The 13,125-nt window shown below is 48.1% G+C and overlaps 2 protein-coding genes across 4 annotated transcripts in view; one reads left to right on the top strand and one right to left on the bottom strand.

Moving 5' to 3' along the window:
- eeig2b (EEIG family member 2b) overlaps positions 1–11,439 on the top strand; it is an 18,434-nt gene extending 6,995 nt beyond the window's left edge. For 2 of the 3 annotated variants that reach the window (XM_086178101.1, XM_086177982.1), the window contains exons 5-11: positions 196–242; positions 554–648; positions 3,984–4,085; positions 5,070–5,289; positions 5,619–5,755; positions 6,089–6,158; positions 6,242–8,753. In XM_086178101.1, coding sequence (XP_086034227.1) covers positions 196–242; positions 554–648; positions 3,984–4,085; positions 5,070–5,289; positions 5,619–5,755; positions 6,089–6,158; positions 6,242–6,284 — 714 coding nt within the window. In that variant the 3' untranslated portion in view covers positions 6,285–8,753. Of the gene's footprint in view, positions 1–195; positions 243–553; positions 649–3,983; positions 4,086–5,069; positions 5,290–5,618; positions 5,756–6,088; positions 6,159–6,241; positions 8,754–9,274 lie in introns of those variants that run through there. The other variant, XR_015109145.1, reaches the window with a different exon arrangement.
- On the bottom strand, positions 9,241–13,125 carry henmt1 (HEN methyltransferase 1). Its single transcript, XM_086177861.1, has 9 exons — positions 13,025–13,125; positions 12,707–12,819; positions 12,003–12,137; positions 11,728–11,910; positions 11,481–11,655; positions 11,214–11,394; positions 10,043–10,130; positions 9,817–9,971; positions 9,241–9,368 (listed from the first exon to the last, which is right to left on the bottom strand). Exons 1-9 carry the CDS (start codon positions 13,112–13,114, stop codon positions 9,256–9,258), a joined length of 1,233 nt encoding a protein of 410 aa, XP_086033987.1. The 5' UTR covers positions 13,115–13,125; the 3' UTR covers positions 9,241–9,255.

Here is a 13,125-nt window from a genome sequence, read left to right as displayed (position 1 = left end):
GAGCGCGGCGTCGCTTCCGGCGTCAGCGAGCCGGCGTTACCGTTTCACGATTTCACAATTTTCCCCCGAGTTCGTTGGAATAAAAGCGCGGATGTCCGTCCGATGCGACGCAAACCCCCCCGAACCCGGTTGTCCGAGGACACTTTCCTCACTCAGCGTCTTTTATTCTGTTTATTTTTCTTCCCTCCCACGCAGGTGGTCATCAGCACGCAGCTGATGTCAGGGGATCCCTGCTTTAAAACGTAAGTCCGGGACGCTCCCGTCGCGTCCGACCTGCTGAAATGTCAGAAATACGGCGTTCGGATTCACTCGCCTTCGCTTGAGATTCATCGAGGTTACGCCGTTTGTTTGATCCACGCCGCTAACGGCTGAAAGAATCCAGCGGAAACCATCGGTGGCCACGATTCGACCTAGAAACGTGTTTACGCCACGGCGGTATTTCCGTCGATTTCAAAATCTCTTCATATCTCCCCTTTGTGGTCGTGTTGGGATCGTCTCAAACCACCGTTTCAGAAGTAAACGCAGTTTGTTTGTTGTTTTTTTCCGCCGCCAGGCCGCCGTCCACGGCCACTGTGATCGGGATCCAGGGCGACGGGGAAAGCCTGCTGGAGGAGAGGAAGGGCGGGGACTCGCAGAAAGCCTGTTCTGGTGAGACTCGGCGTGCTAAATTGCGCGCTCGCGCTCTGCTCAGTCGTCCGGCTCGCCTTTTCCGAACACTTCCAGGCATCCGACTTCCCAGCGCCGGCCGGGTCGAACGCGCGGCCGTTCATTATTGCCGTTAGACGAAACCGCAAGCGTCTCGCTAAGTGGTTCCTCGTTGAAAACAAAAGCTATTATTTGGTTCCCGGCGTCGACGTGAACCGCGGTAAGACGAGTCCGGCTCCGAGGCGCTTCCAGGAACTCGCCTCCGCTTGGCAGCGGCTCCTTGTGCTAAATTCAACCGCTAATTCAGACGCTACGGTTTTTCCACGTGCTTTGAGAACCGCGGCTAATTTATGGATTGTTATCAAGTAATTACGGCGGCTTCCTTCCGTCACAGTGGACAAACGAAACGGTTCGGCATTTTGCGTTTCTTGCGCACACCCTGGTTGTCGAAGAAGGAAGTACAGCGGCTGCGCGCAAGTTCGGCAAGTTTTTATCATCTCCCCGCCGCGCAAAGAACCACGTTAGCCGTCGGCTAACTCTGCGCTTGTTCAGGCCGAAACGTCGCTGTTCCTCGGCGAGCCGTGGAAACCCTCTGAGGCGCGACGGGCCAGAAGGGCTCGGAACTCTTGGTCGCTCCATTTCTCACCGCTTTTGTTTGGTTTGCTGCAAGAAAACATCTGACCGGTGACCAGTTTGGTTCCTGGTCCACAAGAAGTATCTGGTCATGGGCTGGTTTGTGACTTCCAGCTTCGTCACATGAGTTCCCATGGAAACGTAAGGGGTCGGGCGGTTCGAGGAACTGAAGGTTCCTGGTTCCTCTGGTCCCTGAATGCACCCGGAAACGGTCCAGTATCTGAAAAAGATCGTAAGTTCCGACCGTGCGAAATTCTGGTCGTGGCAACTGGACTCGAATTCAGAGGCTCCTTCACTTCCTGTGGTTGAGTTTCCCAAAACAGTAAACCCTTGTTTTTGGCGGGGGTTTCATTCCAAAAAGAAGCCGTGATAGGCAAAATCTGTGAAGTAGAAACCTTTATTTATTTATTTTTTTACAATTATTATACTCTTAATACTCTGAAAAGAAAGAACAAACCATTTTACAGGCTCAATCATTGGTTTCACAAATAAAAGTACTGTACTGTAGAAACGTTTTTTTCAACAAATAACTTCTGTACTGTACTGTCAAATAATAATTTTAATCATCAATGTGAACAGAAGGCTTCAAATTGCGGAGATTAGCTCCGCCCACCGCGACCCGAGGAATTGGATTAAACGGGAGAAAATTAAAAATGATTACGAAAAAAATTGCGAAACCGTGAAAAGTAAACCTTGTTATAGCGAGGGATCAGTTTATACTGTTAGAAGCGTCCGACGATAAGAGAGAATGAGCAATAAAACAAGCTACTACATTAGCATCATTTTTGGTCAAAACCGTTTCCGTAATGTCGCCGAATTTACCTCCCGCCCAGCGCGATGAAGAGATCTCCCCCTCGCTCGGCCCCCCGGCGCCGAGCCCTGCCGCCCCTCGATCGGGCGCACGTGCACGTGTTCATGCGTGCACGTTTGTCGCTCCCGCGAGCACCGAGAGTGTAATGCAAAGCTTTCATGTATAATTTAAGCAAACTCTCTTTCAATCTGCTCCCGGCCTGCAGGCTCTTAGCATGTTTAAAAATAGGCCGGCGTGCAGCTTCATCCGTGTGTGTGTGTGTGTGTGTGGTGGGTGGCAGTAATGTGCATGTCTTTATCACTCGTGTGCCGTTCCTTTACCATTCACCGTGTGTGTGTGTGTGTGTGTGTGTGTGCAGGTCTGTAACATGCAGTTTCTTTCTGACGTCTCCACTTCGAATAGTTATTAAGGAGCTTCCAGGGATGATAAGTTATTTCACTGAAGGGTCGCTAAGATATCACACACACACACACACACACACACACACACCTCGTGTTTCCTTCTCCTCCCCCGCAGGTAGTCGCACATTCAAAAAAAAAAAAAAAATCTTCCTCCAGTCTGACGTTAGCGTCCAACTCTGCTTTTCTTTTTTTTTTTTTTCTTTTCTTTTTCTCTTTAACTCGGCAGCCTCATGAAAAATGTGACGCGCCGTAAAAAACATTTCCCGGTAATGTCACCCGGCGCGTCGCAGGCCCAGAACGGGTCAGCGCCGGGTGACTCTAAATAATACAGGGACCTTTAATTTGATTTTTACCGTGTACTGACACGGCTTCGCTTATCTCACCTCAGTATATATCATTCATACGTTCTTTCATTCATTATCTAGATCAGTGTTTCCTGACCTTTTTAGAGCCGCGGCTCATATTTTACATGAGAAAAATCACACGGCGCACCACCAAATAAATATGTCAAAAACAGTTTTTAATGAATGAGAATGAAACAAGTCTCAATTTACTCAGTGTGAAATCTAATATATCTAATATCTGTAGATTCGTCAATGCAAATTTCCCACTGATGTGCAACTTTTTCAGAATACAGGACGTGTCATCAAAATGTCTGGAAATGGTATTATTTGAGAGAACTGGCTATTTCTTTATCGACGCCATTTCTTCTCCGATGATTTTTGCCGGCAGGTCGTATTAATGTTTTGTTTGGATTCAGAGACGAGTTCAGCAACTTTATAGCAGCTTTCACCGCTTTCTCACTCGTCCTGGTAGTTTTCAACAACGCTGCCTGTTTGTTTACGCGGATACAAGTAGTTTTTATTTTAAAAACGTATCACGCAAAGCCTCACTAATCGCTGGTGCACAGGTTCATTCACTAGCCGTCGCCATGGAATGGAAACGCTGCCCACACAGACATAGGAAGACACATTATTTACGTTGGATAAATCATTTTCGGACCAATCGGGTGAAAGTGGGCTTTTTTCCACGGCGCACCGGATGATCTCTCACGGCACAGTGGTTGGGAAACGCCGCTCTATAGATTCTATTTCTGTTTGTTTATTTTATTCTTGTCATTTGTCGCTGTTTACATTGTCGTTTAGTTCTGGTCGTGTATTTTTCCAGCCTCACTGTTCCTTTATGTCGTCCGTTATTATCCCTGATGTTGTTGTTGTTGTTGTCTATTTACTCGTGGATGTTTTGCTTCTGTGTCTATTTATATTTATATTCAGATTTATTATCTATATACATGTGTTTTTACACACACACATATTTATATATGTGAAATTGTGTCCTGAATTTATTGGGAACGACCCCGTTAGACGTGGTATTTATTCAAAAATTCTCTTTATCGCCAACTTTGCCACACGTTTGTCGGCTGACTGGACGCGGGGGTTTCGTTGTCCCGCCTCCGGTTTTCAGAAGCGTTCTGGTCTCTTCCGTCTCCCCAGCGGAGAGCCGAGAAGGAAAGTGCCCCGTCCTGCCCGATGACCTCGGTGGCGGCGGCCACTCCCGGACCTCCAGCTACGCCAGCCAGCAGTCCAAGCTCTCAGGTGAGGACGCCGATCCGGTAAGTTTAACCCGCGGTAAATTCATAAAGCTTGGGCGGGACAGCCGTGAAATGACGGGACGACCGAAATAGAAGCGCGCAGAGACGGACGGCGTGGAAAATGTATTTCCTGTCGCTGTAGCTTCCATGTCGTATCCGATGTTGTAACCGAGCTTCCAAAAATCGCAATCGCGGCGTAAGCTGGAGTCTTAACTCTGGAAAAAGTGGCCCGATTTAATGATTTTTTTTTTTGTTTATATATATATATATATATATATACTGCTCAAAAAAAATAAAGGGAACACTTGAACAACACAATGTAACTCCAAGTCAATCCCACTTGTGTGAAATCATAGTGTCCACTCAGGAAGCAACACACATTCATTTGGACTTGTTTTAAGGACATTACATCAAAGTTGGATCAGCCTGGAGTTTGTTTTTACACTTTAATTTGGAGTGTGATTCCTAATCCAGACCTCCATGGGTTGATACTATTGATTTCCATTGATCATTTTTGTGTGATTTTGTCGTCAGCACATTCAACTGTGTAAATAGCAAAGTATTTCATAAGAATATTTCATCCATTTAGATCTAGGATGTGTTTTTCAAGTGTTTTTTGAGCAGTGTATATATGATCAATCACTTTGCCATATTTCCGACAAATCAGCCCAAGAAATCAGGATAAACTAAATAATCCTGCTCACACAGGATGGGGGTTTGTCCTGCTACGAATGCAGAGCAGTGTGTGTGTGTGTGTGTGTGTGTGTGTGTGTGTGTGTGTGTGTGTCATCTCGACAAGTACGCGTCAGTGAATGTCCTACGCTGCCTCACGGCGTCTGTTTTGGTCAAAACGCTTTAATTTGCCCGACCTAAACACGAGGCCGAACTTCTGGGATCTGACCTTAAAAGAAGGGTTTGGGAGTACCAGGACGCGCTTGTGAAGTCTGTGGTGTGTGTGTGTGTGTGTGTGTGTGTGTGTGTGTGTCAGGCTACAGCACGGGTCACTCCCGCTCCTCCAGCATGTCGGAGTTCGGCCACCGGAGGAACCACTCGGTGGGCAGCGCCTCCACGGGCATCGGCAGCATCCCGGAGCCCAGCGAGGACCGGGACCGGGAGTCCAGGCCTCGCCCCGCCCTGCCGGAGCACCCGGCGTCGGCCCCGGCCGCCGCCGCCGTCCAGAGCGCCTCCTCCTGCGAACGACTCAACAGGTGAGCCGGCGGTACTTCTTTTCCACGGTTCGCCAGCGCATCGGGTTCGGCCACAGCGGAGGAAGCAGCTGCGAAGCGTCCAAGCGGATCGCCGTGCCGTTTCACCGTCGTAACGTCCATTTGTAAAACATCCGAAAGGTCCTCATCCAGGTGACGAGGATTTGTTTTCGTGATTTTGTGCTTTATCTCGTCCGTGAGGCGTAAGACGGTAGCGAGGTGAGGCTCTGAGCCCCTTCCTGGTCGCCATGGTGACGCAGAGGGCCGACAGGCGGTTCCGCGGGATTTCGTCGCGATCTCTGTTTGAGACTAACCGGTGTCGTCCCCGAAAGGCACCCGGTGAAGCAGGACTCCATGGAGTCCCAGCTGAAGAGGATGGACGACACTCGCGTGGACGCCGACGACGTGGTGGAGAAGATCCTCCAGAGTCAGGACTTCACGCCCAGCCTCCTGGACTCCAGCGCTGAAGGTACGACCAACGGGGAAAACCTTTCCACGTTGCTGGGTTTTGAATTTTTCCAGACCGGGACGTTAAGAGAAATCGAGGAGATTCCTTTTTTTGAGTCCTCGGCGACCCGATTGGACCCGCTAACCGTTTAACCAACTGGTTTAACTCGATGAAACGCGGCGCTAGCGAATCACGGCACGCGAACTCGGACTTCAAGGCGGTTTCGTGACGGCGGCGTTGGACGCTTTTACTCTTTCGATGAATCACCGGTGGAAATAACAGTTTCTCCGCCCGCCATTCCTCCCGCCAGCTAGCATAACTTCGCTAACTAGCATAACTAACGCTGTTTTTCAGAGGAGGGCCTGCGTCTGTTCGTGGGTCCCGGCGGCAGCACAGCTCTGGGAAGCCACCACCTCCCCGCCAGGTGAGCCTTACCCGTGTTTTCCACCCGAAGAAGGTTCCCACTCGCCGCCCGAGCGGCTAATTCTGTCCCCGTGTGGCGTTCAGGGTCGGCGCCGGCGCCTACGAGCAGGTGGTGATGAAGCGCTAACCCTCGGGAGCCTCCTTGGAGGGGGGAGGAGGGGGGACCGGCACGGATCCCAAATGAAGACGGTTCGCTCGTCGCCCCTCCGGCCCGCCAGGTACCCGACCGCTCGGTGAATCGCAGACGCCTCGGCGGCGCCCCCTGGTGGCCGGGGGTTCTCGATCCCGTCCCAAACACGACTGTGAATCGGCGATCGGAGTGTTCATCCGGTTTCCTCCGGACGCCGACGCCGCGTTTCGATGCTCAACTCGCGAACCACAACGGACAAAAGAAACGGAGCCCGAGGTTTCCCGTCGCTCCGCCGAGGAAAATAACGCCATGCAATTCCAATACATTCCTTCGGTCTCTCGCGTTTTGCCTCAAAGCTGCTACCAAGCCATTTTTTTTTTTTTTTTGAAGAGAATATTTTACCCGGGAGACGAGGTGTCCGACATGAGCTTTTAGAGGTGCGAATGTCGACTGTAGGAAAGTGTGTGTGTGTGTGTGTGTGTGTGTGTGAAAGCTATTTGGCAAGATCCCTTTGATTGCAATCAAAGTAGCTCCATTTAGCCGAGGGTCTGACACGGTTCCTTGCAGGGAACACAGCATTGGTACATAATATTTAAAGAAATGGAAAAGTACTCCACGTCGTTGGTCGGAGCTGGACGAGTGAAGGTTCGTTGACGGTTTTCGATTCGTCGTCCGAATCTATTTTCCGGACAAAGAATATGTTCCCGATCCAGAAACGTTGGCGGCGAGGAGGAAATTCCAGCAAGCCGGTGAACCGGGACTCGGAACTGAGATGTATTTTTCTAAAAGAAGGGATTAGAAAGGTGAACGCGGGCGCTTCGTTTGCAGATAGTCGTTTTTAACCCCTCGGATTTCATGTCCGCGGCGGTTCCCGTAACATATGTGATATCCGATCCCTTATGAAGGACTTGTGAGCGGTTAACAGTTCGTTCCCGTACTTTGCACTCCGACCACGTTGTAACGTTCAGCCTGAAATCTGAAAAATCCCCCGAAGCGCCAACAGCTTTCGCGTCCGTGCGATTAGAGGAAAGCCTGGTTTTGTTTCGCAACGCCGTTTATTTGTCGACCGCCCGCCTCTGCTCGGTCGGACGGTCTCGACGCTGTCTTGACCGGCGCTCGGGCGGCAGGTTTGTTAGCGCTCCCGCCTCAAAGCCAGAAGCTCCCCGGTTGGATTCCCATCTTCTCCCCGTATCTGAGGAGGGTTCGTCCGGGTTCCCAAGCAGGAGGTTTTGGTCCTAGAGCCGATATTCTCTCGTCCAGGGGTCGGCAACCCGTAACACCCAAAGAGCCATTTGGACCCGGTTTCCTCGGAAAAGAAAACACTGGGAGGAGCAATTACTTTTTGAGGTCTAAAATAAAGGTACCGCTGTATATATTGCTTTTTATTACCTTTACACTTTGTATAAACAAGTGTAAAGTGTGTTGCTTCTGAAATTCACAAAGCATGACGGAGAAAATTAAATTAAATTTATGTAATGAACTCATTTTGAGCTTTGGGCTTTCAGAGCGTGTAGCGGAGCCTTGACCTGAATTTCAAAAATAAATCGGGAAAAAAAAATCACTGTGTCAGTAAACAATAAAAAATAAATATTTGCAAAATATCTTCATAAATATTTATTCAACCTGGTTTATGGGACTTCTGCTCCTGAACTTCTGCGCACAGCATCTGCAAATCTGGACTTTAGCGGCTTCCGCCAGTGTGACGTTATTTTGAGCGTCGAAAGAGAATAAATATAATTTTATTTAATATTTCAAGAGCACAATAATCTTCCAACTTAGAACTAAAAGTTAAAAAAAGGAGTTAAAACAAATGAAATACACCTCAATTAAATATTTATAATTTATTTTCCCACGCCGCTCCGTGTTGCCGACCCCCGGTCCGGACCCTGTGATGGATCCAGGGTGAACCTCGCCTCCGCCAGCGACCGCTAGCAGAGGCTTCGGCCGCGAAAAGATAAAAAAATGACGTTTGATGCCGTACGTGGCAGACGGGAGAGAAGTGGCGCTCGTCCGAAGCTCTAAACGGCAGCTCTGACGCGTCGGTACGTCCAAATATCCTGTTTAAATGATCCAAATGATCGTGTTTCCGAACGGGAACGCCGACGGACAAGAAGATTTAGCGAGCGACTAATAAACAAATCGATATATTTCACATTCCGATACGTCTTTTCCCGCGAAGGGATCTTCTCCCTGTATCCCGCGGTAACGTACAATAGCATTTTAACGTTTAGCGATCCCAAGACGCCCGCTAACACGTCAGTCCAGCGTTTTCACGATTCACTCTCGGTGTTTTTAGCTGCAGGAGTTTGATGTAAATGTTGGGTTGAGCGTGGCGGGGCTGTCCTCTTCTTCAAGTTATCGCCGTCTTTGTGTCGGACACCTTTTGTTTCTGATATCGTGCCATTTCTTTGATATCGTGTCGTGGAAAAATATTGTCCCGATTGTATTATTGTGTAAGGGGGGGGGGGGGGAAACAAACAAAAAAAAAAAATTGTTTAGGCGAGACAAAATACGATTTATGGCTACCAAAATATAAATTATTTGAGTTATCTTTTTATGTTGTTTTTATTTTGGATTTTAAATATATATATCGCTCGCCTTACCTGTGCGACGCGGGTAAGTTCATCTCGGTAACGAACATGTTGTTCCAAACATGGCTGCTTCTTCTCTTCTGTGAAGTTGGTGTTTATAAAGCTGTAAAAAAAAAAAAATGTATCTCCCCGTAAAGTGACGTCGACGCTGTTTGTCCTTTCAACCAAAACTCGCTTTCCTTGCACTGTTGAATAAAAACCATTAAAAAAAAAAAAAAAAAAAAACACAATCGCAATGATATTTAATGATGCAGTTTATTAACTCAAATTGCAAAGAGGAAAAAAAAAAAAAAAAAGACGAGAGCTTCATTCCTTATTTCCTGCATTTTTTTAAACGAACGTTCAGCTAACGGCCGTGTCTTCTGTGTTCCTCGCCATCAATTATTTGCCTCCCAGTCCTCGTCCTCTTCCCGGGCGGCGGCGGCGGAGCGGCAGCCGGCCTCGGCGTTCCCGCCGTCCTCCGGATCTTCACGCTCTGCTTCCTCCTGGTCTGCAGGCACAAATTGCACGCCGGTGACATAACGGGTAACTCAGCTGGCGCTTAAGAGCAAATAGACTTTGTGACTAAAAGGGATGTAGACGTTTAAAATCACCGATGTGGAATCTGAGCAATGAAGCGAAAAAAAGAGGGGGAAAAAAAAAATAAAAAAAAATCACAATTGTTTTTTTTTTTTTTTTTTTTTTTAAACCTGTATGCTTGATTTGGAGTTTTACTTTGTTTTCTCAATGAATCTCATGTTTGTCGTGTATTTTTTCAGGGAACAGTTACATATAAATGTTTTTTTCGTAATTTCCCTGTTCTCCTTTACACCAAAACAAAGGAAAAATGTTGCTTCTAGGTAATCACGCTATGATTTTACCGGGCCAAACTGAGTTTGACGCCACCGCTCTACACGCCAATCGCGTGATAAATCCGTCGACGAATATGCGTTGAAAACCTTTTTGGCGGCGCAGGACGAGCGCGGAGCCGTCGGGGCTCAGAGCGATCCGAGGGTCGGCCCCGATGAGGAGCCGGAGGTTGTGAAGGCTTCCGCTCAGCTCCCTCACTTTAGGGCAGTGGAACCACAACACGTCCAAGGCGACGGATCCACGCCTGCCGGCAAACACAACAGCGCTGGGTTTATCTGGGAAAACGCACACGGTTTTTGGAAATGCCGGACCTACGAGTCACAAACTGGACTTGGCAGTTGGTTTTTCATCCCGGGCGCTCCTTCACACTCTTCCTCCCTCGGGGTTTCGGCTTCCTCCCACGCTTGAAACGAATATTTAAAGCGCACGTTAGTCGATCGGTAAAAAGTTTAGACGTAAACGGGAGCAAAGTTACGTTTAGCATTGCATTGTAGCGTTAAGTGTGTCTGTTAAAGATGGAGCGGCGAATGGAAAACAGGCCCCGACCTCCTTCCCGCCGCCGCCATTCGTCCGATCTCAAGGTAAATATACTTAAAATATGTTTTCTTTACGTTCCTTTTTTTTTTTTCATCATTTCTACCAGTGTTTCCCAACCACTGCGCCGTGGAAAAATGCCCACTTTCACCCGATTGGTCCGAAAATGATTTATCCAACGTAAACAATGTGTCTTCCTATGTCTATGTGGGCAGCGTGCACATTCCATGGCGACGGCCAGTGAATGAACCTGTGCATCTGTGCATCAGAGGGATTAGTGACGCTTTGCGTGACACATTTTCAAAATAAAAAGTACTTGTATCTGCGTAAACAAACGGGCAGCGTTGTTGAAAACTACCGAGACGAGTGAGAAAGCAGTGAAAGCTGCTATAAAGTTGCTGAACTCGTCTCTGAATCCAAACAGCAAAACATTAATACGACCTGCCGGCAAAATCATTGGAGAAGAAAAGCTCGGCTCTGGCGTTGATAAAGAAATAGCCAGTTCTCTCAAATAATACCGTTTTCAGACATATTGGTGACATGTCTTCAGATATTGAAATAAGTGTTCTGGAAAAGTTGCACATCAGTGGGAAATTTGCATTGCAACCTGACGAAGCTACAGATATTAGATATATTAGATTTCACACTGAGTAAATTGAGACGACGGTTTCATTCTAATTGGTTAAAACATGTTTTTGACATATTTATTTGGTGGTGCGCCGTGTGATTTTTCTAATGTAAAATATATCCCGCGGCTCTAAAAAGGTTGGGAAACACTGATTTATGAAGTACATTAGGTAAAGACAAATGAGAAAAACTGCCCCGCTGGAACGGATTTAAGGCATTTCGATTTGATTTGATATACGAGCACACTGGGTTACGAGCTCGCTCACAGAAGTGGAGGTGAGACCGTACTTGATGTCCGTATTATCCGAGGACAGCGGGCGCTCACCTTGCTGCGTCTTCGGCACCCTGAAGAGTTTGTCTGTGAGACTTTCCTCTCCGTCCTCGCCGTCAAACAGCGTCTCCATCCTTTCCCGATGAATTCTTTCCGCCCCGTACAGCAGCTCATTCACCAGGACTCTCTGCAAGATGTTGTTATCCTGCAGACTGGGGTACTTTACACTGTAAACCTGAAAATGGTCGCCGGATGTCATTAAAAAATGTTTTTAAAAAGACGCAAGCACGGCGACCTTACATTTGAGATACTCGCACTCACCAGCGTGTGCGAACGCAGGTCGTCTCGGCTGCCTCCGAGCAGAGCGCCGCCGCCGAGCTTGCAAAAGACGCCGATCTGAGAGCAGAAGCCGATGTTCTGCCCGCAGCCGGGAGGTGCCGGGCCCACGCCGGTGAACTCCACCTCGTAGCCGTACCGCAAGCAGATGTTTAGAGCCCTACAGGGGGATCAGTGTGTCGACTACAAATGTAAGAGTCGGTGTTTTTATGTGTCGGAAAAAGAGCCATACCACGACCGGAACTGCTCTCTGGTCCACTCAAACTTGTGGTCGCTGTGCCTGAAGCCTGTGAGGCCGGGAAGGAGGGGATTGAACTCTGCGTTCGGGGTGCTGATGATCACGGCGAGCGGGACCATGTAACCGAAAACCACCTCGGAAAAGCGCTCCACTTCGGGCGGGCGGAGGTGCTCCACGCTGCGGGGGGGGGGGGAACCAAAAAACAAAGCGACTACGGATTAGTGAAATACAAAAAAATTGCAGATAGAAGTGGAAGGTGTGCCACTTACAGCTCTATGCAAGTGACCAGATCGAATCCGCGGAGTCTGCCGTCTTTCTGCGTGACTGAGCCTTGGTACAGATCGATGCGCAGCTGATGAGGACGCGGCTGCAGATAGCTGGCTGGTAAAGGAGCCAATCCGTACCTGGGAGATGATAAAAAAGCAGTCCGGGAATGATGTCTTGAAGGGCGCGTGGAGATAGGTGGTTAACTGAAGGCAATAATTTTCAATCTAATGATTACAACGACACAAGTGAAGACTAAAATTTGCCAGAGAGCAGGGCGGCGGGTCATAGTAACTCCTTCCCAGCTGATGCTAATATCAACATGGCCTGTCAATTCCGTGATAGTCACAGATGCAAACAACTGAATGGTAAGTCTATACGTGAAATGTGATCGATCCAATGCCAATTAACAAATGGGAAAGGATCCAACTCTGCAGAACCACAGGGTAAACAAAATAGATGAACGAATGAATGAATGAACGCAATCATCAACCAAACTATCACATCCCTGCAGTACCACGGACGGCCGCTAGGGGGCGCCGTTGCAGACCTCTATCTTCCGAGTCAAGAAATAAAGTGGACATTTTGCACACCGAAAAAAAAAAACACAACAAAAACAAATATCGAAGAAAAATAATTTAAGGGATATTTTACGCTAACTTTGGCAAAACAATCGAGGGAAAGTTACTTTTTACTCGAATCGACATACATGTGTTTTTTGAGTTTGGTCCCGTTGACGTCCACGCCGACCAGCAGCTCCACTTCGGGACGGAACTTGATCCTCTTCAGGAGCCCGCACTCACCGCATCCCAAGTCCAGCACCTTCGAGGAGAAACCGGTGAATTAAAACAGCAAAATAACAAACAAAAAACAAAAGGAGAAAAGGGGTAAGTTTGAACTTTTTTTTCCTTGTTGTTATGCTAGCTCGCGTGGGACGGGTCGCTAGCGCTAACGAGCCGCTCGCTACGGTTTCCCCGAACGCACGACATTTTATAAAAAAAAATAAGAAAAAGAGAAATAAACTCACCTTTTGGGGTTTTTTGAACTGGACGAAATCAATTACAAATTGGTGTCTTTGCTTGTGTAGCGCGGGACTGAAAAGCGGCGCAGCGCTCATCTCGTCTCTGC

The sequence above is a fragment of the Fistularia commersonii genome, chromosome 1 (genome assembly GCF_037954325.1).
Source record: "Fistularia commersonii isolate RoL2024-O1a breed Wild chromosome 1, RoL_Fcom_v1.0, whole genome shotgun sequence".
Lineage (NCBI taxonomy): Eukaryota > Metazoa > Chordata > Actinopteri > Syngnathiformes > Fistulariidae > Fistularia > Fistularia commersonii.
The sequence above is the reverse complement of the archived record's forward strand: the minus strand, read 5'-3'. Positions and strand labels throughout refer to the sequence as shown.

Bases quoted from the DNA above. Each gene is read 5' to 3' on its own strand.
- henmt1 (XM_086177861.1), bottom strand. From the start codon at position 13,114: ATGAGCGCTGCGCCGCTTTTCAGTCCCGCGCTACACAAGCAAAGACAC. The intron at 12,820-13,024 runs GTGAGTTTATTT...TTCTCCTCGAAG, and splicing joins AGTTCAAAAAACCCCAAAAG to GTGCTGGACTTGGGATGCGG. The intron at 11,395-11,480 runs GTGAGTGCGAGT...GACCATTTTCAG, and splicing joins ACCTGCGTTCGCACACGCTG to GTTTACAGTGTAAAGTACCC.